We start from the raw sequence: 26,993 nt of genomic DNA on the forward strand, positions 1-26,993 counted from the left end.
TCCCTCATCCCCCACCCCCGACTGAAGACCTTACTCAACAAGTTGCAAATGAACTTCCAGAGCCAGAAGAAGTCCAGTGGAGGTGAGTGCAAGGTCATTCCCCTGCATTGGAGCATGGAGAGTTTCTTGATGCACTTTTCCTGGGAAGATGAGGGGCCCAAAAGCCAAGGTGTTTGGGGCTACTGGTGGCAGGCCCAGAACTCGGAGCAGCCCCTTGGGAGCAGGAGATTCTGGGGTGGGGGCGGTGGCAGAGGGAGGCAGAATCTGGGCGGCAGGTGCATCCTGGAGTAGCACATCCTGGAGTGGGACTTTCCCTTGCTCTTCCAGGAGCTTCCTGGTGCTGTGAAGCTTCCCTTTATTTAATTTTTCTTTTTCCCTCCTGCCCTTCCTTCCTCCCTCCCTCCCTCCCTTCTTTCCTTCCTTCCCTTGCTTCTTTCTCTGTTTTTCCTTCTTTCTTTCTCTGTCTTCCTTTCTTCCCTCCTTCCCTCTCTCTTACCTTTCTTTCCTTCCTTCTTTCTTTTACTCTCTCTCTTTCTCTCTTCTTCCTTCCTTCTCTCTCTCCTACTCTCCTTCCTTCCTTTCTTCTTTCTTTTTCTTTCTTCCCATCTTTCTTTTATCTTTCTCTCTTCCTTCTTTTCTTCCTTCTTTCCCTCCTACTCTCCTTCCTTCTTTCCTTCCTTCCTTGCTTTTTTTCTTAACTTTCCTGTTTCTATTATTCAACTAGTGCAGTTAAAGAATTAAGAGTCTTGAGGAGTTGTGGGTCAGCTAGCACCAAGGGTTCTAGCTGGGAGGAGTGTCTTTGGAGATTAGCCTGAGAAGGGAAAAGCCCAGGAACTCTTGTGCCACAGTCTGGCCAAAGTTCCTGCTTTGTCCTTCAGCTGCCCCAGGGTGGCCTGAAGTGGCTGTGATCTTTGAGCCTGGGTGGGGGTAGGTGTGGAGGGTAAGGTAGGGGGTTCCTCTTTGCTGAAAGGTTCCAGAACAGTGAAGCAGTTGAATGTTCTCGACTCCTATCCTCAATCTGCAAGGAAAGCCCAGCCTTGTTTGCTTAGGTGGGTGATTGGAAGCCCCAGACCTGTGGCTTCTGGAAGGCAACCATTAGTTTCTACCTGAGATTTTGTAGACCAGGGTCATCCTCAGAATGCAGACAATTCCTCCTTCTCCTTGGATTTGGAGAAACATTTAGGGGAGAGGAAGGGCAGGTAGGCAGAGGAAGCCAGGTTGTAGGCAAGATAATGGCATAACAGGGATTCAAGAAAAAAAAATGAAAGAAAGATATGAGTGTAGAAGGTGTAGACACAGGTTTTCAGAAAGCCTGGCAAAAAGCAGGAGAGGCCTGCAGGGCGCTAACTCCCTCCAGAAAGCAAAACCTTGTTGTCCTAGGTTTGATTTCACAAGGGCGTGCTCCACAGACAGCAGGTAGCAGAACCTGTTTTCTCATTTTCTCTTTTCCTAGAGCAGTGGTTCTCAACCTTCCTACTGCTACACCCCTATAATGCAAACAGTGGTGACTCCGACATAAGATTATTTTTGTTGCTACTTCATAGCTGTAATTCTGCTAATGCTATGAATTGTAATGTGGGTATCTCTGTCTCTGATGGTCTCAAGTGACCCCTGTGAAAGGACTTTTTGACCCTCAAAGGGGTCACGACCCACAGGTTGAGAACCACCTCAGAGGATTAGAGGATTCCCAGTTTGATCCCAGCTGTCACTACCCCAGTAGACACAACCCTTATGGAGTGTGTTCTTCTCTTGAGCTGTCTCTAAATGCTGGTCACATGTTAGGGGTACAGACTACTGCATCCTGGTCACAGGGAGGGTGGGGGAACTAGACCCAGCCCAGCTCTATTCAAGACACTTTAGTACAGACAATGTGGGTGAGTGGGGAAGCATTTGCCACCAGCCCTCTAAAGTGATCGGGATGTGCTGAAGTCTGAAAACTCTCTGTTGTTTATTGAGAATCTCAAACCAGCAAAATGGAGATCTATAAGACACTGGTAGTTTAGTGACATACACAGCACGGGAAAGTATGGTTGTGAGGATGCAATCCCAGCTGTAGCCTTTCCAGCAGGCCCTGGGCAGCTGAGGAGAAGGCTGGGCTCACACCCCAGCTCAGCTTTCTCCCTCAGGGGCTCCCAGTCCACAGCACCCTCTTCTCCCAGGTGGTTCAGCTGATCTCTCTCATTCACTCCCAACACAGATGACTCAGAACATTAAAATGGAACTTTGTTGCAGGCCAGGCTTTGGGGTGACCAGAACTTCCATTCACTTTCTGTTTCCTGTTTGAGGCCCCACTTCCTCAGCAGCAAGGCAGCTGGAATTTCCTAGCAGATTTACCCTGCAGTCCTAGGGCAGCAGCTTTCCTTTCCTGTAGAGGCCCCACCCTCCATCCCAGATGTACCATGAGCAGGCATGAATTCATATAAATCTACAATAGCTCCACAGTCCTACTGAATTTTCCAGTACATTAAGGTAAATAGAAATTAGTGTATACCGGTACCAATAGGGCGATCTCATCTTTGTAAGTCTACTGGATTCATATACTGTTGAGTATGTAGGTCGTTAATTCCCCCCCCCCCCTTAGGACATTAAGATAGTCTCTCAGACTTAAACTCAAATCACTGTAACCTCATTTCTATGGGCACACTTTATCATACATTCTAGTCCTAAATGGTCACCTGTTTATTAAGTGAGGTCCTAGGTATTCTTGAAGTAAGGGAACTCATATTATTAAAAAAAAAAAAAGATTTGACAGGGAGGTGGTGGGGTCCAGCACTAAAGAAGCAGAGGCACACAGATCTCTGTGAGTTGAAAGTCAGCCTGGTCTACAAAGCAAATGCTAGGACAGCAAGAACTGTTACACAGAGAAACCTTGTCTGTAAAAACCACACACACATACACAAAGATTTATTTTTATTGTATGTTTATGGGTATTTGCTTTTTATCTGTCTGTATACCACATGGATGCAGTGCTTGCAGAGGCCAAAAGAGGGCATTAGATCCCCAGGAACTGAACGTACAGATGTCATAGGCCATTATGTGGGAGCTTGTAACAGAATTGGGGTATTATGGAAGAGCAGGCAGTGCTCTTAACCATGGAGTCATCTCTGCGACCCTAGAACCCACCTTCTTAAGTAAAACTGAACATAGCTGACTTGAGGTGGGCACAGGGGAGAGACTAGATGTCAGAATTTTGCCTCCTCCTTCCAGATTCACTTTCTTGATGGCAATCACACACTGTTATTGCCACTGTAGCTCTCTGGAAATACTTGTGCCCATACACATTGCACACATTCAAGAAGAGATGGCCATGCTTTGATGCCTTGAATGGACTTCACCAATGTCCAGGAAAGAAGAGGAATGTAACACAGAGGTGCAGGGCATTCTGTAACAGGTTTCAGACTGTTCACACAGAGGTCACCCTGAGGTCACCCAGTCTTCAGTACCCTCACCAACCTGGTACAGCTTCTCTGCAAACTCATGACTACTCATAGAATAGAGTTAGAGTCCCATGTTCCTTCTCAGATGGATTCTAACACCTGTATCTGGGTGGATATCTAAGTGAAGTCGCTAGGCCTGCCGTCTTCATGGTTGAGGTGGGAGAGACATCATGTTTCATTTGTGATAGGCTCTGAGCTCATCAGACTAGCTGTTCTTCAGAGAACAAGGGGAATCCAAGGTTTTGCTGTAGCTGTGAACACCAGGTCCAGTATCTTTCTCATTGACCTGTTTGCACTGTCCGCTAGCCCTCCTGTTCTTTTCCTGTTCTCTATGCTGACCACGCCCCTTCCTGTTCCTATTGGCTCTCTTTGATGGCCATTCTGATTCCTGTTCCTTTCCTGTTCTCTATGATGACTGTGCCCCTCCCTTCTCCTTTCTGCTTCTCCATGGTCTGAGCAACACTGATTTCCTCTCCTTTCTCTGGCTGCAGCTTCTGATATCACAGTTCACATTTTTATAGCTCTTCATGTCGTTGATAGCGTTCCTAGAAAATACTTTCAGTGGGGAGCCTCTGCTCCAGAAGTGTTTATTTCTTTATAGTCACACATCTAGATTGTGGGTGAGTTGGAAATCAAATGGCAAGTCTTTGGATTCTGTTGAGTTTCACTAAGTTCAGCTGTCTGGTGTTCTAATTCTGTTTTTGCAAAATCTATTTTTTTTCCTCTTCCCTTTACTACATGTGAGTTGTTTATCATTGTAGGATAATGGTTGGACTGATGGTCATTTTGATAATTACCATCATTATCTGGGTCACCTTCCTACAATTTGGTTCTCACCACATGTACCCAGTTGTCCCTGTAATTATAAATATTCCCACATTCAGGGCCCACCGACACAGTACAGATTCTGTACTACTGAATTCTATGGTTCTTCAGTGCAATGCACTGACTGGCTCAAAACAATTCCACTGATGTCAGTAGTCAGTAAGGAGGCTGAGGCTGTGTAAGTAGGATTTGTGTAGCAAGATGCTGATGGGATTCACCAGAGTTCCCTTGTGTGATGACATACCTGGGATAATCACCTTGAATAGAGGAAGGGTTTATCTGGGCTCTACAATTTTATAGTTTTTGTTCAACAGTTTGTCTGCTGCTTTTGGACCAATGACACAAGGTAATTCACTCTATCAGGAACTCTTGGCTATGTAGTGATACAGAAAGCAGGAAAGGCCTGGAGACCCAGGATCATCCCTTCTCCGCAGGGGAATCTGACTTCCTCTAGGCCTCACTTCTGAAAGCTTCCAGGACCTTCCATTAGACCATGAGCTGGCAACTGTGTTTGTAATCTCAAGACCCTTGGAGAACACTCAATAACTAAGTTAATCAATGAATATTAAAAAGTAATCTGGATGTGGCAGCACATTCTTTGATCCTGCACTTTGGAGACAGAGGCAGGCAGATGTCTGTGAGTTTGAGTCCATCAGGGTCTACAGAGTAAGTTGTAGTCAACCAGGGCTACATAGTAAGTAGCCCTTAACTCAGAATAAATCCATAGTCTCTCATTTCCTGTGGAAACAAAAGCAAAATCTCTTCTCCAAAGTAACATACCTTTTGACTTCAATTTTGAAGTCAAGGTATTTGCAAAATACCTATCTTGGATTAATTCAGCAGCATTTATAAGCAAATATCTTTTAGTAGCTGTTGCTCCTTCCTCAGCATTCAATTTAAAGACAGCATAATAGTATACAGTATCAAGATTTTCTGTGTATTTTTCATCTTTATGTGGCTTTATTTTAACCTCTATTTCTTTTATTTGTACTTTTACTTTTTGAGACAGGTTCTCTGTATATCTTTGTCCTGGAATAGCTCTGTAGACCAGGCTGTCCTTGAACTCAGAGATCCATCTGTCTCTGCCTCCCAGGCAAATCCTACAAGCCTGCACTACCACAACTGGCTATTCTCTCTCTCTTTCTCTCTCTCTCTCTCTCTCTCTCTCTCTCTCTCTCTCTCTCTCTGTCTTCTTTTTTTACTTTGAGAACTTTAACCTTTAGCCTGTATATATTTTTAGCACAATATAAACCATTTAGAGGTTTTCTTCCTCTTTGAATCTCTCTTTATTGTATATTTCTCTTTTTCTGACCACATGAGCCTTTAATTCATTGAGCAATCATGGCTGAGGTATTGGCAAGAGCCATGTTTATTGCTCCAACTCTATGGCATTTCAAGGTCCTTGCCAGCAAGCAAGCTGCAACAGTGTGTCCATAGCTCCATAGTCGGGACTGCCTGCTTGAAAGAGTCAGAGTTTTCCCTGGCAGGATGGCCCAGAAAGCTGGAGAAAGAAAATCATGAGTTAGTTTGGCAAGGAAAAGGGACATTAAAGTTAACTGCCTGGTTGCCCACAAACCCAGATGATGCCTCAGTCTTTAAGGAGGCAGTTTGAGAAAAGGTAAGTACACAGGGTATTATTCCAAGGTGCGTGAGATTCTGAATAATGAAAATATGGTCAAGATGTACTGGGTGAGGTGGCACATACCTTTACTCCTAGCACTCAGGAGGGCAAGGTAGGTGGATCTTTGTGAGTTCAAGGCCAACCTGATCTTCAGAGTGAGTTCCAGGACAGCCAGAACAGTACACAGTGAAACCCAGTCTGGAAAAAAACAAACAAAACCAATCAACCAATCAAACAAACAAAACCCAAAAAGAAATGATTCATGTGTTAATGCTGTCTTACTGTTCAGGTTCTTAGGAATCCAAGACAAAAAAAAAAAGAAGCTGCAGGAAAAGTTAAGTCTCAGCTAAGGCAGCCCTGGTGTTCACCAGGCAGCTTTGTGTTTATTAAATAAGTAGCTTGGGAGAGCTTCCCCTAGATTTACATCAGGAAGGTTCTGCTCAGCTTGAAGCTCCTTGAGTTGCATCATCTTTCCAGTCTGAGCCAGATTGCTTGAAGCATTCGCTGAGAAAGCTCTTCTGGCTCCCTTCTGAGGAACAGAATCAGCTTGGTTTTTTTTGTTTGTTTGTTTGTTTGTTTTGTTTTGTTTTTTGCTTTGGGAGATGTCTACAGCTAAGGAGAGGAAAGGAAGCTCTGGGAGGTGGTGATGGACACTTATGCTTTGCTTGCCAGTAATAGCAAGGACAGAACTTGTTGTGGATGCTTGTTGTGTGCTTCTCTGGGAGAAGAGAAGCTCGGTGAGCACTGGGTATGTCTTAGATGGACCCCAGCTTCCCAGCACGAGCTCTTCCTTCCTCATCTTCTAGAGAAAACAGCTAGCACTGGACTGGGGTGGGGTCTCCTACTGTGCTGGTGGGTGGGCAGGGCCATGTCTTGCCCCAGACTTAAATGAAGGAGCAACATATAATAAAGGACAACAAATGAAGAACCATACTGAATAGGGTGAGCAAAAGCAACGAAGAGATGTAGACACCCAAATTGTAGGGAAATGAGTTCTTTCTTTTACTTCCTCACTCTGCTGTCTGGCCTGGAGACTGGGGTTTTCACTGAACCTGCCAGAGAAAGTGACTGACATAGTGCTGATCATCCTAGTGGAGAATATAAGTGGTTTCCACACACTGATATCTATAAGGTGAAAGTGATCCAAGATTTGGGTGTCACCATGGTTGCCTTTCAGAAGCCTATAGGTGAGGCTTCTGTCCTCCACACCCCAGAATCTAAGACATCTCTGAGTGTTTGACACTTTGTTGTAGTGAGTAAATGAGGCCTCTAAGCCAACAGAGGTGCCTATCCCCTCAGATTTTGGAAAGATGTACAAATTGACTTTGAGATCCAATTTGGGTCTGTTTAATAGACTGCATGTCAGGGAGCATGCTTTGAGAAATATACCACTTACCAGGGGTAGGACCATGGAGATTAGAAAAACTAAGTAAAGAGAATGAAGATATGAGTGAAAACAATAAAACAGAAAACATAGGACAGTATCGGGAGGGAGTTCCAGTAAATACTAAAATCACTCGTTTTAATTTTCTGTACACTTTTACGTACAAGGGGGGAAAGAAGTCAAAAGACTGCTTTAATATGATACAAAGAACAACTGAACAGTTATTTGTTTCAAGACTTTGAGACACCAAGTCATCAGCATTCTGTTGTTTAGGCAGTGAACCCACCCTAGACCAAGTATCCCAAAGGCAGCCAGTCCCAAGGTCAAACTTCCCATTTCAAAAGAAGGAGCAGAAATATGCTTGAATTCTTTGACCTTTAGTGGATTAATCTATATGGGGAATTTTAATGTCAAAGAGAACAGATAACTCTGGGTGGAGACTACTTGTTCATTACCAGTCCCCAGATCTGAAATAATCACACAGAAGCTGTCTTAATTAAAGCACTTCTTGGCCAATCATTTAGGCATAGTTTTAGCAAGCTCTTATATCATAAATTAACCCATATTTATTCTTCTGTGCATCACCATGAGGTCCTGGCATACTGGTAGGGTCTGACATGCCCCCATGGGCATCTTTTTCTTTTGGCAGAGACATGGTTATTCTCTGACTCTGCCTACTCTCTCTCTCTCTCTTTCTCTCTCTCTCTCTCTCTCTCTCTCTCTCTCTCTCTCTAGAGAGAGAGCTTCCAGCCCTTTTATATACTAAAGCTGCTGCTTTAATTAGCCATTGGTAGTGATACATATTCATAACATACAAAGGGGAAGCCCACATCATCTTCCTTTTTTGTTTAAATAAAAAGGATGATTTTTAACTTTTACATAGCAAGATTATATACAGAATAATAGCTACCAAGCAAGAATTATAGTTACCATATTTAGTCCATTTATATTTAGAAACTTAAGAAAAATATTCTATCATATTTTCTGTCTTTATGAGCCTAAAGATTTATATCTAATTTAACTTTTAACATAACCAAGGAAAAGTATAACTATAGCTATCCATTCTTTAACTCCATCAAAGACCCCAGAAAGATATAGTATCTAAGTAAACAGGAAGTGCATTGTAAACAACTTCCAAACCTTAGAAGTAACAGAGACATCTTGCTGCCTGGACAGTCACCCAAAGTTATTTTGCATCACTGCAGTATCATCTTTAGCCTTCAGGCCCATAGTTTTTGACAAACTTTTCTATGAAGCAGAAAATTTGAAGATATCTTATGCCTTGTACTGACAAAGTTTGTTAGTTGCTTTTTTCTGTGTCTTTTAAAATGTCTAGCAGACTCTTTCATGGAGCAGGAACTGTTTCACCTTTAGGCAAGTTTAGCAGTCATTTTTCTGTGGTCCTTGTATGTCCAGTTCATACAGCATAACATCAAAAAGTCAAGGCAAGAGTAGTTTCTTGCCCAAATGGTAAACCAACACCATAAGGAGCCTCTTTGATATCCATCATCCTCTATTGGTGCAGCCAGAAGCATATGTGTCTCATTGTCATGAAAGGCCCTAAGTTATTAAAAAAAATTAAATGTCATATTTTGTAAGTCTTTGAAATGTTGAAGAATACCGATCCATCTGAAATATGGCTCTGTACATTTAGAAAACCTAACTAACATGACTATAATCTTGAGTATTATATATGACTATCTATTAACCTGTATTTTTAATTATATATTACATTTTAAAATGAGCTGCACAAATACAGTACCTGTATCAAGAGCAGAAATATACATATAACAAAATTGGCCCTAAAATTGTATCAATAAACCAAGATCCATACAAATGCAAAGCATTTACTTCTATAGCATATCCCTCTTTAAATGTAAACAAATATGTATACACAATTATTTAAGGAATTTGGGAATAGTTCTCTCCAAACTGCTTCTTGCTTTTTGTTGGATGAAGTAATTTTGGGGTTCACAAATACCTTTTAGGGGGTCTTGGTTCATCAAACCATGATAGTCAGGAAGAAATCCACAGGTTCTCATCCTCTGTGAAAACAAAAGCAGAACCTCTTTTCCAAAGCAACAAATCCTTAGACCCAAATTTTTAAGTGAAGATACCTTTAAAATATATATATGTTGGTTTCACTCAGCAGCCCATAAAATGAAATGTCTCTCTGTACTTAGCACCTACACAGTCAAAAAATTCAAAGAAAATACAATAATATACATAATTCAGACTCTGTGTATATTTTTTCTTTACATGGCTTATTTTTCTTTACTCCTTTAATCTGTGACTGTCTGTACTCTTTTATATTACTTTTACTGTCTCTTTAAATACTTTACTTTTTTATAACTCTTTATATTTCTTTTTGTCTTTTAAGCCTACATATATTTTTTTAAACACACTGTGTCTCTTTTAAAGGTCTTTTATGTCTGAATTTCTCCTGCTATGTATCTGTACTCCATTTTTGTTCAGGCGAGTTTTAAAAGGCTAAGCAGCATGGTTAGGACTAAGGCTGCTTTGTTTTTTGGCTCTGCCCAGTCCAACATGATGGAGGTCCTTTCAGTGCCAGCTCAGCAAGCCATGCCCATAGTCCCATTTCCAGGCACACAGTATGTCTATGCTGCCATTAAGCAAGTTGTAGCACTCTGCTCACAAACCCAATTTAAATGCTCTGTAACCAGACCTCCTGAAAGAGTCAGAGACATTTGTGCTGGAGAACCAGGAAGTCTTCCCTTAAAGAAACCAGCCTCACCGTTCTTGCTGCTAAAGCTGAGTCAGGAAACTCTTAAAGGAGCCATGGCACCCCTGCTTGCATCCAACAAACAGAGCCCATCTGGAAAAATATTTTGGCTACAAAGAAGCTGCACTAAACTGTTTTGTTTTTTGGGGTTTTTTAATGTCTAGAATTTCTTTTCAAGCTCTCTCAGGTTTTATGTGGATACAGTCACCCCACATTGGCACACCAATCTGTAGATGGAGACTGCTCACTCATTCCTCGGCACCCAGACCCAAAATAATCACATAGAAACTGTATTCATTAAAACATTTCTGAACAATCTCTTATGTGTATTGCTAGCTAGCTTTTATATCTTAACTTGATTATCTCTATTAATCTGTGCATCACTGCAAGGTTGTGGCCTACCAGCAAGGCTCCACCAGGCTACCGAGAGAATATTGAGCACCAAAGGCATTCCACTTGAAGCTTGTTTTCTTCTTGGCAAAACTGGCCTTTGGGCAAGGAACTGTTCATGTCTTATTCATTAACAAAATGCACAGTGTCTAGACTGGACAAGCAGGATACAAGACAAAAGACTGCTAAACCTTGCCAACACAGGGTAAGATGGTTTTGAAAATTTTCCTGCCTCTTAAAATAATCTGTCAATTACTCTAGGCCTTAGCCAAAGTTGGTTGCTCCAAGGTTGCATATGAGACCTTGGGTGATTATCCAGGTAACCAGTTGTCTCTGTCATTTACTGTACATTGTGAAAGCTGCTTGATTGCACTTCCTGCTTACTCAACTAGTATTATCTCCCTTGGATAGCCATAGTTACTTTTCTCTTAACCAAGCCATTTCTAATACAAGACTCAAACTCCTTAAGATAGAGTAATTATTGAAACATTTAGCAAGTGTTTCTGGCTTAATATTGTTTATGTTGGTTGTAATTTTAATTTTTATACTTGATATTTGTTTTTATTGTATATAGTTTTGTATTGGGTTTGGAATGCTCTTATTTAGACAAAAGGGGGGATGTGCTGGGAAACCTTTTTTAGCCAATGTCCTTTAAGATGCTGAACCAGGTGGGGCATGGCCTTGGGTAACAAAAACATGCACACTCGTGTGTCCACTCTCTTTCTCTCTCTCTCCACTCTCGCCTGGCTAATGGACTCAGTTCCTGTCCCCTAATCATGCAGAGGATTATGATTTGTGAGTCCCCACCTATATAAAGAATGCTTTATTATGCTGAGTTCTGAGCTGGTGTGGGACTACTTTATTCTCATTCTCCTATAAGCAATCACACCCTAGGTCAGAGTGTCTATCCACCCTTGTCAACAACTTTGAACAAGCTGAAACTCTCTGACCTTTAGACAAGCTGGAAATGGGCTCACATTTTTGAACATCAATAACTGTCCTTTATCATATAGCTGTTTGAGTAGGTGGGGTGGGGTGAGATACTGGGAGAAATAAAAAGTCCCAGGTGATTTCAAGGGGTGGAGTTGGAACTCTTAATCTACTTCCCCAGGAAGAGTTAAGACTGGCTTGCTAACAGGCCACACTTCTGTAAGGCAATGATGCCAACAAACTTACCCTTAGTGCTTAGTGTCAGGCACCTGCCAATCTCTGTATGTATTAATTTATTACTTCCTTTCAACAATTTTGTGACAGGGGCTTGATGTTGCTGAAAGATAGAGAAACTGGAATTGAGCCCAGGTAGCAAACTTCCACTTCCTTTTTTCCTATCATTTTGCCATACTTCTCCTTGGTATAACCCTTTCACGGTCACACATGTGGAGATGAGAGAGCCCACTTAATGAGGAAAATGAGTGCTACAACCAACAAGATGGCAGAATGGGCAAAGGCACTGCTACCAAGTCTGAGAGCCTGAGTTTGATTTCTGGGACTCATACAAGTTGTCCTCTGACCTCCAAATACACACACACACACATGCACTGGCATGTTGCACACACATAAACATGAAAAAGAAAATGACTGCTCTGTTAGATGGACCCAGCACCACCTAAAGCATGGCAGATTTCCAAATCTGAGCCCCATGTCCCATGGGCACAGCAGTGAGTGTCAGTCAAGCTCACAGGTGGTGTAGTGGGGTGAAAACTATGTTTATTCAAAAAATAAGGTATAATAATAGTGGGTAATGGAGTGAATATTTGTGGGCTGTTACTTATGAATTATTTACATTGGTATAGTTTTTGTATATTGATACAAGTTAAGTTATATTTGTTATTTCTGTTTTTAATATTTGTTCACATAAGCAAAGTTACTCTGTCAGATTATATATGTGCATGTTTCTACCTCTGCTTAGGACATTTTGTATACTGATACAACCTTTAGGGTATATTTTTGTATTGTATTATATATTATTCTTACATTTAAACAAGATACTTATACATTGTTTACATTTTGAGGTTATTGTCCTCATTTGCTGCACAACTGTTTACAGATTATTTACTATACTGACACGAAGCCTTAGTCTTTAAGTGATACAGGTATTGAATATTATAGGTCAATAGTTGTTCATGTTTGTTATACATACAGTCAGATTAATTAGGTTCTTTAGATACATAGAGAATGTATTCTACCTAGATCTTCAGCCACTTTAAGGATCTGAAAAATATGGCATTTAAATAACTTAGGGTTCTGTTGACATGAGACGTGCTTGCTCTTAACAGCACCGATCTAGTCCTGAGAGAATGTTGAGCACCAAAGACACTCCACTCAGAGTTTGTTTTCTTCTTGACACAATTGGTCTTTGGACAAGGAACTGCCCATGCCTCAATCATGGACAAAGTAGATTGTATCCAAAAATGAATAGGCAAGACACAAGAAAAAAGATTGTCAAATCTTGCCAAAACAGGGTAAGATGGTTCTAAAAATTTCCTGCCTCTAAAAATGGTCTGTCAGTTCCATTAGGTCTTAGCTAAAGTTGGTTGCTTCAACACTGCAAATGAGAGAGACTTTGGGTAGTTGCTCAGGGAGCTAATTGTCTCTCTCATAATGTGCTTGATTGCACTTCCTGTCTACTTCAGTAATATTATTTCCCTTCTCAGACCTTCAATAGGGTTGAAGATTAGGTAGTCATAGTTACCTTCCTCTTATGATTTAGCCAAGCTTATTTCCGATGCAAGATTTAGACTCTTTAAAATAGAATGTTTATTAAAACTTTTGTCATGTGTTCCTTGCTTAATATTGCTTATGTTGTTTGTAACTTTATACTTGATATCTGTTCCTATTGTATATAGTTTTATACTGGTTTTGGATCACTCTTGTTTAGACAAAAGGGGGCGATGATGGGAAGCCTTGTTAGCCAATCATCTTTAAGAGGTGAGTCTTAGTTAGGGCATGGCTTCTCTGGGACCCAAGGTAAAACGTGTTCACCTCCAGGTGCTCTCTCTCTCTCTCTCTCTCTGCGCCTTTTCCCTCAGGACATTGTTGTGTTTTGATTTCTCATTTCCTGGTTTGTGAGTTTTCAAATTATAAAAATAAAACATATTGTTTTATCCTTAGCTAGCCTGGTTTTTTCAACACTTATCCATTTGGCAACCCCACCTATAGTGTTCAAATTAGAGACCATATATAGGTCACATATGCTCCAAGTCTGAGTCCCCATTTTATCTGTTCCTTATTGGAGTTCCAAAAGTCAATTCATTTGTGTCCAAGTTCCATGCCTTCCCTGTAATATACTAACAAGGACCTGTACTCATTTCTCAGATACCAGCACAATGATTGTCACGTGACTGGCTCACCATCCAAGGTGATATTCTGTTATTCAGCCTCAACTGCTATTTCTCTGTGGTTGGGTGTTTGATCTGCTTCTCACATGTAATGCTGACACACAATTCTGTCTCAAAACCATTCATCAATTCATTTTTAACATAACCCTACCACTAAAACACACCTTGAAATGGCATGGTCAATAATAGAGTTAATGTGTGAGATTACAGCTGTCTCATGAATGCTTCTCCATCTCTCCATCCTTATGTCTGAATCAGAATCAGATAAGGAATGTTCACACATTATAATACTCATTATAGACTTAGATAAGTAAGGCTCACACATTGTAACACCCATTGCTTATTTTTAAGCCTATGAGTTTGCCTATCCTATGGACATAGAAATGTTAATACATAATATCAAGGTACAGTTATAGCATTATCAATATGAAAATTCCAGGAAGGGATGCAGGTGATCCAGCTGCCATTTCTGGAAATGTAATTAATCGTGAGTGAAGGATGTGGCTTGAACATGTCCTCATGTGACTTAGGACACTTGGACCAGAAATACTAGAATCATCCTCAGTCACAGTGTGTCGCATCAGCTAGTACAATGTGGTCTGACTCTAAGATCTGATTTCTGTTCTCCATGTCTTTATAATTTAGTAGAGTACATGATCTTAATGTTTGAAAAGTTTCCACAATGTCATATTAAAGGTAGCATCTCACAGATGCCTGCAGATTGGGCTGTTGAAATTTTTAGGTTCTAGTTTGTTATTATCCAGATCTAGGCACTACCTATAAATTCATGAAAACAAGCACAGGGAACATACATTCTAATTGGGCAGCCAAAGTTCCCAAGTCCTTTAGCATGGACTGTGCAAGCACAGTGAGGTTTGTTTGTTTGCTTAGACTATTTGTAGACAGGATCTTGCTAAGTAGTCCAGACTGTTGACACTCATGGCAGTCTTCCAACATCAGCCTCCAGAATACTGGGACTATAAATATGTATCTACTTGCCTAGCAGTTATGAATTTTACGAAGTTTCCCTGTATCTTGCATGGTGTAAGGTGATGTGGTCATTTCTGTAGCATATGCTCTCCTTTCTAGAAATCATAGCTACTTTTGAAGTTTGGATTTTTGTACACGAAGTGAACAGGAGGTGGAGGTGCTGAGATTTTTGTGTGATAGAAATATCTGCATGAATAGGAATGAATCCTGTTACATAGGCTTGAGTCTCCCAATCTTTTCTTTAAAAGTGTTGCACTCTCTCTGTCTCTCTCTTTTTGAGACAAAGTTTTTTTCTTTTTTTTTTATTTTTTTTGTATAGCCCTGGCTATCCTGGAACTCAACTTACTCTGTAAACTTGGTCTTGAACTCATAGATCCTACTGCCTCTACCTCCCTAGTGCTGGGATTAGAGGCTCAGGTCACTAAACTCATTTAGTCTCATTTTCTTTAATACATAAAATACTCTGCAGATCTATGAAAAGGATTAGTATCCACCAACACCTTTAACGTATTTAAATGCTATTATTTATCCTCCAAACATGATAAACTCTCAATTTAATGACTTTCAAACTTGAATGACATTTACAGAAATAGCTGCTTATGAGTGGAGACCAGGTCAGAGACTGAAGAGCAGGAGCCGAAGGTCTAAACATGGCTTCTAGGTGCAGCCTCTCCGGGCTGTTTGGTTAAGAAGGGAATGCGTTTCCATGCAGACACACTGAGCAGCACAAAATGCAGAGATTGTCAGTCAGCCTTGTCCCAGTCTCCTCTGCTGTATGACTCTAGATGAGATCATGTAAATGTGCAATTTAATATCCTTTCCACTTAAAATTACAAAATAAGCATTTCTACATTCTATTAAAAAGTCTTTGAAGATCCAGTTTTTATTGGCTACTGTTTTAAAACATGGGTTTATGAAAATGTAGAATTATCCCTCCATTGGATTTGAACTGTCTGATTTTTGTTATAAACAGTGCTCTGGTTAATAGGATTTGCAACGTTGTTCACATCTTTATTTTACAAGACACATTTGTAGGAAGTGTATGTATATTTTGTCTTTTGTTTGTTTTTTGAGAAAAAACAAAGTGTTTTTTCGTATAGTCCTGGGTGTCCTGGAACTTACTCTGTAGCATAGGCTGGCCTCAAATTGAGAGATTCACCTGCCTCAGTCTCCCAACTGTTGGGATTAAAGGTGTGTGCCACCCCACCCATCAATATCTGTGTGTAATTATACATATATATACATGTATATGTAAATATACATACATACACATACATATATATGTATGTATGTGTACATATTGGTTTTTCAAGACAGGGTTTCTCTATAGCTTTGGAGCCTGTCTTGGAACAAGCTCTTGTAGACCAGGCTGACCTCAAACTCACAGAGATTCTCCTGCCTCTGTCCCCCAAGTACTGGGATTAAAGTGTGTGCCACCCTCACTCAGCCAATATGTATATTTTTGTATATTTTTATGACTAAAAAAATATAGGAGTAAATTAAATACTACTCTTTGAGGATTACTATTTTCCAATCATGTGTATGTATATTGTTTGATTCTGGCTATAGGTGGCACAATAGAGAGAGAAGCTTATCAAGATGCTAAGCCTTCAATTTCCAGATGAACAGAGGGCTTCAGCCTTCTTGGAAGAGACTGACACCACACTAGTTCACTCTAGTTACATTATTCAAAAATATACATGATTAAAAGAGTCTTGGAACAATTCCAGCTGTTGTAGTCATCTTCCTTTTCTGCTTGTGAGAGCAGATAGCCCACACATTATGGAATGCCATAATCAAAAGTAAGAACCCCAGGTTGTCAGGAGTGTCTTCAGGGTTGGTACAGCTGCAAGCTCTTCAGAGAACAAAGTGCACTCTCCAGAGAGATAACATTTCTTCAAGGTTTAAACAGTCTCAAAACCAATTTCTCAGCCTCTACTGATCAGCTCAAACTCAGTGAAGGCTTTACTGAAACATGTCACTCAAAGCCAGACACAACGTCTTTACTATATACATCACTACATGTGTACATCATCATGTACAGAGTATAGTGGTTAAAACTGTGTTTGTGTTTCCAGGCATTGGTGCGGGAGAATTATCTGTATTCTGTCAATCATATATTTTAATAAAACACTGATTGGCCAGGCAGGAAGTATAGGTGGGAAAACCAGACAGGAAGTAGAAATGATGCAATGAGAACAGGAGAATTCTGGGAAGGAGAGAGTTGATTCCTCCCAATCCTGTACAGATCACTGAGGAAGCATGATGTGACCTGCCAACTGAAAAAGGTACCGAGCCATATGGCTAAAATAGATCAGAATAATGGGTTAATGTAAGTCATAAGAGCTAATAAGAAGCCTGAGCTAATGGACCAATCAGCTTATAACTTATGGAGACCTCTGTGTGATTTTCTTTGGGGCCTGCTGGTTGTGGGGTACCAGGTGGGACAGAAACCCCAACAAGCAGGCCCCTCATGTTACAAGGCATTTTCAGATAAATTTTGCAAAAGGAGTCATGGAAATCCAAGTGACACACAAGGTACAGTAAAATGTTTAAGTTGACCAGTGACTTCTTGTTACTAAGCAACTGTTTAATGACAGGGAAAGGATGATGGCGATCATTTCTCTGATAAGTAAAACTGTGGAACATATTAAATGACATTCCATGCACGTGAGTATAGAAGACACTGGTCTGTTTGTGAGGCTAGGGGCAAAAGGGAAAGGTGGGCAAGATTATATAACCTCCACAGTAGGATTTTTAAATTGCTGATGAGACGACCAACTCCACTGTGATGTGTATTTCCCAAGACACCTTAAGAGACTATGTAAGCCTACACTTCTATCACATGTGGTTTGCTCTTTCTGAGTTCATCTTGTTTAGGCTTCACTGAAGCTTTGTTTTGAAACAAGGTTTTGCCATGTTGCCCATGATGGCCCCAATCTCCTAAACTCCAGTCATCCTCCTGTCCCAGCCCAGAGCCAGGGCTACAGTAAAAGACAGTCAATACAGTGATGGAGCAGCCTGTGACCTCATCTATTCTTGCTTCTAATGACTTGGTGTCTAATTCCATCTCTTCTTTTTCTGGGCAGGTTTTTATGGGCATCTCTCCAGCCCTACTTCAGGAGTGCATGAAATGAATATTGGCCCGATCCTCTTCCAAGTGGCCATGGGGGACATCACTAATGAAGAGGCAGATGTGATTGTCAATTCAACATCAAACACATTTAATCTCAAATCAGGTACTTAGTGAGATGGATTCTGTCTCATGCAGTAATCAGTGTGGTAGATGCTATGAAGAAGTATTTCTATAGAAAGGATGATTTTTTTTTCAACTTGGGCTTGTTCCTGTTAACTAATATCTTTTAAAGTTATTTCAATGGGCTTTGCTATAACTGGTAACATTTTAAAATGTCTTCTCTGTCATTACTACTCTATGATGTGGTGTGTTGAGACACAAAGGTGTCTTTCTGGTCAAGTCTCCATCTTCATTTTTTTGTGTAGGAGTCTCCAAAGCAATTTTGGAAGGTGCAGGACCAAGTGTGGAAAACGAATGTTCTATCTTGGGTAAGGAACAATGCTGCTTCTTGGAGCCAGATTGTAAGTGGAGGATTGACTATAGAAGGCTGTAAGGAAACTGAGGAAGAGCCTTGGGTTACAAGACAATGTATTAATCTTTTGGGGGTTTTGTTTTGAGACCCATGTATTCATCTTAAGATCATATATTTTATGAAAGAATTCCATATGAAAGAAAGTTAAAAGTGGAAGGTTATCTCACAGTTAAGAGAAATTAATCCCAAAATTTCAGGATACGTAGTATTTCATGAGCGTTTAATTCATAAATGTTTCCTCATGAAATCAGACATCTTACTTTTTCCAAGTACAGGTCAGCGTCTGACTCTGAATCTGCTCATGTTTCACAGCTCAGCAGAACAATGAGTACATAGTTACTGAAGGTGGATCACTGAGATGCAAGAGTATTATTCACGTTGATGGTGGGAATGACGTGAAGAGATCAGTTTCCTGTGTTTTGGAAGAATGTGAACAACGGAACTACTCATCCATTTGCCTACCAGCCATTGGTGCAGGTCCGTAGCCACAGGCTGTCAAGGCTCCATGCCAAAGTGTCGACTTCCCCATGGATTTGATCCTCACCGGGTCTGGGTGATGACAGGGACACCTTCCCTAGGAGTAGACAGTTTCCTCTCTCCAAGGTAACCCATAAACTAGGGAATGAGCAAAGCCTGTGGGTTCTTTAAGAAGGAGAAAAATGAGCAGGGTGCATTTATGTGCACCTGTGGTCCCAATGACTAAAAGGATGGAGGCAGGAGGAGTGACCTCTGTCCCCACAATTCTCTACAAGGTTAGTCAAAGGCATCTGCTGTAATTTCTTGCCCCAGTGATGAGCACCATTAACAGGGATAATCCAGATGGACTCTCAGTCTATCAAACCAGCTTTCCCAGGAGACGTTTACACTGCCTGTCATGTGACTTTGGCTGCTGTCGTTCACTTTGGGCTATTCCACAGTCTTACCTTGCCAGTGGGTTCCAGGACTTGAGAAACAAGATCTGGAATATTTTGAAGAAAGGAGTGGATCGCCTCAGTGGCTGCTTTGAATTCTTCTGGGCAACAAAGATGGTAGAATTATAGACTACAACAAGGAGCTTACATTTTTGGGTGCCTTAGAATTACCTTAGTTTAAATCAGGTCCCTAGAGGTAGCTGGCAGAATCCCCATACATGCATAAAGTCTATCAGTGGCTCAGATTGTCTCTGTAAGGACCATATTGTTTCAAGGTATATTATCTCTTTTCTTCCTGCCATTTACTATCTTTGAAGACTCTAGTAAATCAAGAGGGAATTCACCTGGACTGTGGGAAGGGAGGGGCTGACTCTGAGAGCCTGGAACAGCTGAAAAGAACAGATGTGAATGTCACAAATCAGAACGGGTTTCAGGGTCTTGTCCTGGAGCATTGACCTGCAGACAGCACGGAACAGAGACTCCTCTCCACCATGTCTAGGACGTCAAAACTGTTTGATGATGTCATGTTAGAAAAATAGACAGCAATTAAAGTAGGGCCAGGCATTTTCTTTCCTGTGTCATCTGGAATTCCTTGTTTCTGTCACAGCCTTTTGAAGGTGGATCTTAACTTTTTCTTCTTCTGTGTGTGTTTTTAAAGGAAGTGCTCAACAGGATGCTTATTTAGTTGTTAAATCCATAATGGATGCCATTGAGGAATTTATTCAGAAAACATCAGTGCAGGCTGTGAAGAAAGTGAAAGTTGTTGTCCTCCATCCTCTTATTCTGGATATTTTTTATAACACTATGAAAGACAGAGAAGGCTCCCAGGCTTCTCCCCTGTCGCCACTGATGCCTAAGACTACCTGTGAGTTGTTTGCTTTTATCAGATAAATTTTCCTCACCTTGATGTTGAAGGGAATAAAAGAAAAATTAATTTTCATGTTCTCTTTAGCGTTTTTTGACTTTCCAAAGCACGCTTCCTCCAAAGAGAACATCCTGTCTTTGGAGAAGAAAGTAAAGAAGAGAGATTTCCAGGTATGTGACAAAGAAGAAGACACTATGGAACGCACGATCTCCTGGATACAGAATCTGATCACCCAGGAGCAGCATTCCTATCGCAGTGACGATGAATGTGTCAGAGACTTTGGTGAGAAAGAGTACAAGAAGCTGAATGAGCTGCAGGAGAGGCTGGATGTCGTCATTGAGCTGGACCAGAAGGCACCTTTGATTGAAGTTGCAGGAATTAGCAGAGATGTGATAGAAGCTAGAGATGAAATTGAAAACCTGATCAGGAGCATCCGATTGGCTAAAGAGAAGGAAAGCCGGGCAGACTATGTCCTCACATTCGTGGAATGGCGATATATTGACAACAACGTCATACACTGTTTCGACAAAATAACTAATATGCAGTTGGAGGACGCTCGGAAGGGAAAGCACACAAACACTGTTGTCAGAATTAATAATCAGGACTTCACTGTGGAGTTGAGGACAAACACGGCCACAGGCCCTCAAGGACAGAGTGTCACAGTTCAGCGCCTCTTAAAAGATGGAGGTAAGTTACATGTTCATGGGTGTCAGCTATTGCTGACTTTAAACTCTGAGTTTAACAGTATTTTAGAAACACAGCAGCGCTTTTTTTAAAAAAAAATTGTTCAGGCACCCTCTCCTCTGTCCAGAGAACAATCTGGGGATCACAGGGCAGGAAACCCTGACTGCCCTTAGGGACAAAGAGGGAGGAGGAGAGGGAGGGGGGGAGTGGGAGGGTGTTGGGAAGAGGGGAGTAAATGGAAACTTTTATAATTTAATAAAATTACTTTAAAAAAAAAGAAAAGAAAAAAATTGTTCTTTGTTTTTTTTAAAATCTGTTTAACAGTCCTAGCTGTCCTGGAACTAGTTCTTGTAAGCCAGGATGTCCTCAAACTCACAGAGATCCTACCTCTGTCTCTGGAATTCAGTGATTAAGGGCAAGTGCAGCCACCAGTCAGCTTGTTTTGTTTTTCACATTGTTTTATTACTTATCCATTGGCCTAGAACTCTTTTGTTTTGTTTTTGAAACAGTGTTTCACTGTGTAACCATGGCTGACCTGGAAGTTAGTCTAGTTTAGGCTCAAATTCAGAGATTTACCTGCTTCTGCCTCCCAAATGCTGTGATTAAAGGCATGAGCCATCCATGGTCTGCTATATTAAATTTTTAAAAAGATAATATTCAAATAACTATAGTAGAATAATTTAAAGATCTTGGTCTGTAAGTTTCTAGGACCAGGAAAATACAGCATGGATGAGCCCAACAACCCAAGAAGAACCATCTTATCTGTAACAATAGTTAATCTTGCATTTTCCACGTGGACAGTTTATACCGGATCAGTCCTAGTGAGATAATGGCTGCCTGAGGCAGAGGTAGAGAAGGAATAGTTTCAGAATAAAAGCAGCCCAAGGTTCTCAAGAACACAAAAGTCAAGGAGAGGGCAGACTTGTTACATTTGGTCTCTGTGTCCATGATGATGACCAAGGGAAGACCCCAATTCTATTACCATCTTCCCTTTCCTGAGTCAAAGGTTCCTGGGTACCAGGTCAGGAAATGGCCCTCAGGTTCCCTGTGGATCTGGTTCCCCGGAATAGAGTGGCTTTCTTGTGTAGGCTGTCATTCTTGCACTCGAACCACATGAGTCCCCTATGGCTTCCCTCAGACTATATTCATCTTCTGTAGAATGAGTATGAATGAACCCCCCTAGACTCTAAGCAATCCCCATTTTAAGGAATAACATATCATATTTGGTGTTCTGTAGTTCATCACAGACAAACCATACTACCCACCCACCCACCCACCTACCTCTTAAAAACGGAGTGAGGCAAATGAGAAAATACATGTAGACCACCCTCCAGAGTTACAAACTTATGCATGTGCAAATGACAGAGATTGTGCAAAACAAGTTAGTAATGAATTTGTTAAATCACATCACAGTAGAGGCTGTGTACTAAATGAAGGTGAGTTACAGCATGTAGTCAGTTCTCACACCTTAGCAAGACCAAAACAGGAGTAGGCAGAGAGGCTTCATCCCTAGGAAACCTTAACTCAGTATATCGATGGCTTTTGTCTACTTCTGGAGGAGGGTGCTGGAAAATGAGTCTCAGATATGTCAGACAAGAGATGTACCACTGCGCTATCTCACCTTAAATCGCCTGCTTCTTTTAAACAAGTTTTCCATATCATCCTGATACCAATGGTCCATGCTCCACACTTTTAACAACATACTTTTAGAAAGAAGGAATTTCTTGAATACATAGAGCTATAAGACTATAACATAAGAGGGAGGCAGGTTTTGTCACGGCATACCAGAAATTTATACAGGGGTCCTTAAATGTGTATTTTGCAGCTGAAATCCCTTCAAATTGGAGTGACATGAGGCAGAAGAAATTGTTTGTGGTCAGTCTGCAAACAAATGATCCTGAGTATATCATGGTGGCAAGCAAATTTCACCAGACCTGCCAGAAGTTTGTCATAGAGAACGTAAGTCGGCTTCTGAGGTGTTTCCTAATGGAAAAGTTACATAGTTGTATAAGTGATATAACCAATGTTCCTGAATAAACCCACTCATATATGGGTCTGAAGAGGTGGTCCATGGGTCAAGATTTTGTATTGCACTCTCAGAGGACCCCAAGTTCCAAGCTTGGTTTCCAGACCCACTCAGGTTATGACAGCCTGAAACTGAGGCACCTTACTAGTCAACCTAACTTGATGCATTAACTCCAGGCCGGTAAGGGAGCCATGGCTGTGTGTGTGTGTGTGTGTGTGTGTGTGTGTGTGTGTGTGCATGCATCCTTTTGTGCACACGTGTGTGTTTGTAGAAGAGGAGGGGTAGAGGGAAGGGGCCATTCACACATGTAGAAGTCAGAGTGTAAATTTGTGGAGTCACAAATTCCAACTTCAGGGATTGAACTCAGGTCACCATATACTTACTAAGTTGTGTTAACAGTTCTAAAAATATTTCTGAACATAGGAAGCTGTCACTTGGCACTGAATTTGTGTGAGCAGAATTTTTACTTACAGGAGACAAAGATGTTGGGCAGTGGTGGTAGACACCTTTAATCTTAGCACTCGGGAGTCAGAGGCAGGTGGATCTCTGTGAGTTCGAAGCCAGTTTGGACTACAAAAGCTAGTTCAAGGACATGCCCTAAAGCTACAGAGAAACCCTGCTTTAAAAAAAATCAAAAGAAGAAAAGAAAAGAAAAAAGAAAGTCAAAAAAAGGCTTTTGGCAACTTCAGAATAACTTAATATTTTATTAATTTATAGATTGAAAGAATCCAGAATCCAGCTCTCTGGAGGAAGTACCAGTCAAACAAAAAAATCATGGATGAAAAGAATGGCCATGAAAGAAATGAGAAACAACTCTTTCATGGGATGGAAGCTAGCTCTATTCCACATCTCAACAGCAATGGATTTAACCGCAGCTATGCTGGGAAGAATGGTAAGTAAGGATGCAGTCAGATTCCCCAAATGGGCTGCTGTCTTAGAACTGCCCTGGGCTCCATTCACTGTTTCTCACATTGTGGTGGGCAGAGTAGAGTCCGTTTTAGCAGTAAACAGTAATATATATCTCAATTTCACCGAAGGGCTTGAATAGCTCTTTGAAGAGGAAAATTAATAATAACAATCATGATGATGACAAAGAAGAAAATATTCAAGAGTCAAGCTGATCATTCCTTTTACATTAGTTGACATAGTGGGCCAACATGTTGATTTATATGCTATATTTGAAGCTGCAGGGCGATTGGTAAAGAAAAGTCCCCAGACTATCTTGATACAAAATATACAGCTTTAATAAACAGAAGTAAGACTTACAACAGCTTACACCAGAATCCAAACGATTAGTCCGGATGCAGGAGCCAGGCGAAAATAGAACTAGCGGAGCGCGCTTGCTAGGTTTATAGGCAGGCTTTTGCCTGAGGGTGGCATGCCCCCAAAACAGAATGTGATTGGCTGAACTCCCCTATCATGTATTGAACTCCTTTAAAATGTCTTTCTCTTTGCAGCCATGCTGTATGGGAAGGGGACCTATTTTGCTGTCAATGCTTCCTATTCAGCTGATGATAAGTATTCCAGACCAGACGCCAATGGGAAGAAGTATATGTATTACGTGCGGGTTCTCACTGGGAACTACACAACTGGAAACCCATCACTGATTGAACCTCCTTCAAGGGACCCTCAAAATCCTACTGACTTGTACGACACTGTCACAGATGATGATAAAAACCCAAGTTTATTTGTAGTGTTTTATGACAATCAAGCATACCCAGAGTACCTCATCACTTTTAGGCAGTGATACTTCAGGGCACCTTCACGCATCTGCTGCAAGACAGATTTTAGCAGTTTCTGCCTTACACTGTCTCTAAGAGCACAAGGTCTTTCTTTGCCGTGGACATGTTTCCTCAGCTGCTCCTCCATTGTGGAAATGAATCTACTTGAGAGCCAATCAACTTGAGAATTTAAATCAGGTAACAGCTGAAGCTGTGCTGTCTCAAATGTGACAGTAACATCCTCACAGACTTTCATAAAGCCACACAATTTGGGCTGCCACCAGTGGAACCGTGACAGAGTGACACCATGCCATGGGGACACACAGTGTCAGTGAGCCAGTAACCTCTTTCTTCACTAACAGTCCTGTGCCATGTGGGCTGGACAGCTCCAGGCAGGGCTATGTACAAGCTGGATGCTGACAGATGGCTCGTGGTCTGTGTGAACTGAGCCACAAGGAGGGACACAGCTCCAGAATCATAGCCACAATTGCCAAAGGCCCTTGCAATGTTAACCTCAATGTTCCAGGTACTTAGTAAAATTAATGGGTGACGCCTGTTGCATCCCCAGGGGGAACCCTTCTACCCTATGACAATGACTGAATGCCAAGGAGATCCGCTAGCATCTTTTCCAGGGCAGGCCAGCTTGTGATGACTTCACAGCTTTGTGTGTAAGCCAATTAGTCAGGCTGCTAACTCAGTGTCTACTGGATGGTAATTCTTTCTTGTGGTACTTGGGACTGAACCTGGGCCTCACACATGCCAGGCAATACTCTACCACTTTGCTACACAGACCCAGCCCTCTTTACTTCTTATGTTGAGGCAGGATCTCATTTAGTTGCACAGGCTGGCTCTGATATCCTTCCATAGCCTTGGCAGGTCTTGAACTCACTGTCTTCCTGCTTTGGCTACTTGTCTGAGGCCTGTGCCACCAGACCTGGCTAACGTTGTTCTTCTAATTTTCTCCTGTCAATTTCAGACTCAGTGCTCTTTATTGAGTGCCTAGACTTTGTCAGGTAGAGTGAGAGATGCTGTCACAAACCGCATCAATATTCCCATGAATAGTGCTTTGGGAAGAGTTTTCCATATTTCAGGGCTTAAGGGAACATGTTCAGAGTACAAGAAACATCCTTGTCTGAGCTCACCGAGGCAGGAACCCTGAGAACCAGCTTACTGAGTCTTGGTGCTGGTCTCCAGCCCTTCTCTGTTCCCACCGCAGAACCTGGCCTTGAGAGAAGCAGGTGCTATTTCGGGCGTCATTCAGTGGCCATCACACAGTGACTATCAATGAGTGGCCATTACACAGTGTTTATCACATGGTGGTCATTATATGTGACCTTCACACAGTGACCATCACATGGTGTCCATCACACAATGTCCATCACTCAGTGGTCATCACACATTCGCAGGTGATCTATGAAGCAATCTCCAATTCCCGTAGCATTTTTCTTTCTGACTTTGGTGAATTGGGTGTTCTGTAGGTCAAGGAGCTAGAGTTGTGCAATCTTTGCAGGTGGTAAATCCTGGGTATTGATCACACCATAGGGACCAACAGTGCACCTCAAGTGGAGCAAGGGTCACCATTGCTGCCACAACAACACATCGGCCTTGGAACCTCTGGTGCTCTTTCTATGTGGGCTGGCAAAGACTGTGGCTTAGGAGGGGCTTGCTTCCTCTGCACTGGCATCTGAACTCAGTGCCAACAGTGGTCTAAGGAAATGGAATAAAAATGAGAGGTCTGTTTTCGTCTGCTTTTGTCCTCCAGTGGTTTAGTTAACTCAGGGCAAGACTGAATAGCCAGTTGTTACACTGTGGAATAAATACCCAACCAGCAAATTTCACAGTCACCTTCAGCCTTTCCTCACTTCTAGTAAAATTACTTGAAAAATGTCTCTCAGTGGAATCATTTTTCCCCTAAAGGGCAAACATGGGGAGGATCTGTGTAGGTCAATGACTTACAGTGGACACAATTAGCAGGACAACACCGAGGGTCTTTAAGGTACTCATGCTCAGTTGGAATTATGGGAGGGGCACTATGCAGGCTAAGGTTTAGAGAGCCTGTATCCAGTGAGCAGCCAGCCTGGAGCCCTAGACAGGTCTGGATAGCTCGGAGTAGGACCACACAGTCTATTTTCCTTAGTCACCTGAAAAACATGCTGAAGGCTCAGTCTGTGGTGCCTTTCATGCAGTACAGAATCTGCTTTCAGTGGGTACCTGGAGGTCCAATAGCCCTGACTCCCAGGGCCATGCCAGGACTTTGGGGCTCAGGTAGCCTTTCTATTCCTTAGTGCATAAACAGAATTAAAACCTCAACTCAGGGGTGGTGGAAAGGGCTCATACTGTGGGATAATGGTACCCTCTAAAGATTTGTTTCTTATACTTGTTTAATGAAATACTGATTGGTCAGTAGCCAGGCAGGAAGTATAGGCAGGGTAACTAGGCAGGAAGTAGTG

The 26,993-nt window shown here is 41.6% G+C and overlaps 2 protein-coding genes across 2 annotated transcripts in view; both read left to right on the forward strand.

Annotated features, from left to right (window-relative positions):
* Window positions 1-26,430, forward strand: LOC148122985 (protein mono-ADP-ribosyltransferase PARP14-like). The gene is made up of 9 exons (XM_087901087.1): window positions 1-82; window positions 17,818-17,967; window positions 18,230-18,292; window positions 18,649-18,813; window positions 19,906-20,112; window positions 20,200-20,799; window positions 22,622-22,755; window positions 23,540-23,714; window positions 24,280-26,430. Exons 1-9 carry the CDS (start codon window positions 49-51, stop codon window positions 24,567-24,569), a joined length of 1,818 nt encoding a protein of 605 aa, XP_087757213.1. The 5' UTR covers window positions 1-48; the 3' UTR covers window positions 24,570-26,430.
* Window positions 1-26,993, forward strand: part of LOC125413061 (protein mono-ADP-ribosyltransferase PARP14) — a 651,703-nt gene that overhangs the window by 179,598 nt on the left and 445,112 nt on the right. The window lies entirely within an intron of this gene.

The sequence above is a fragment of the Myodes glareolus genome, chromosome 2 (assembly GCF_982192425.1).
Source record: "Myodes glareolus chromosome 2, mMyoGla1.1, whole genome shotgun sequence".
Lineage (NCBI taxonomy): Eukaryota > Metazoa > Chordata > Mammalia > Rodentia > Cricetidae > Myodes > Myodes glareolus.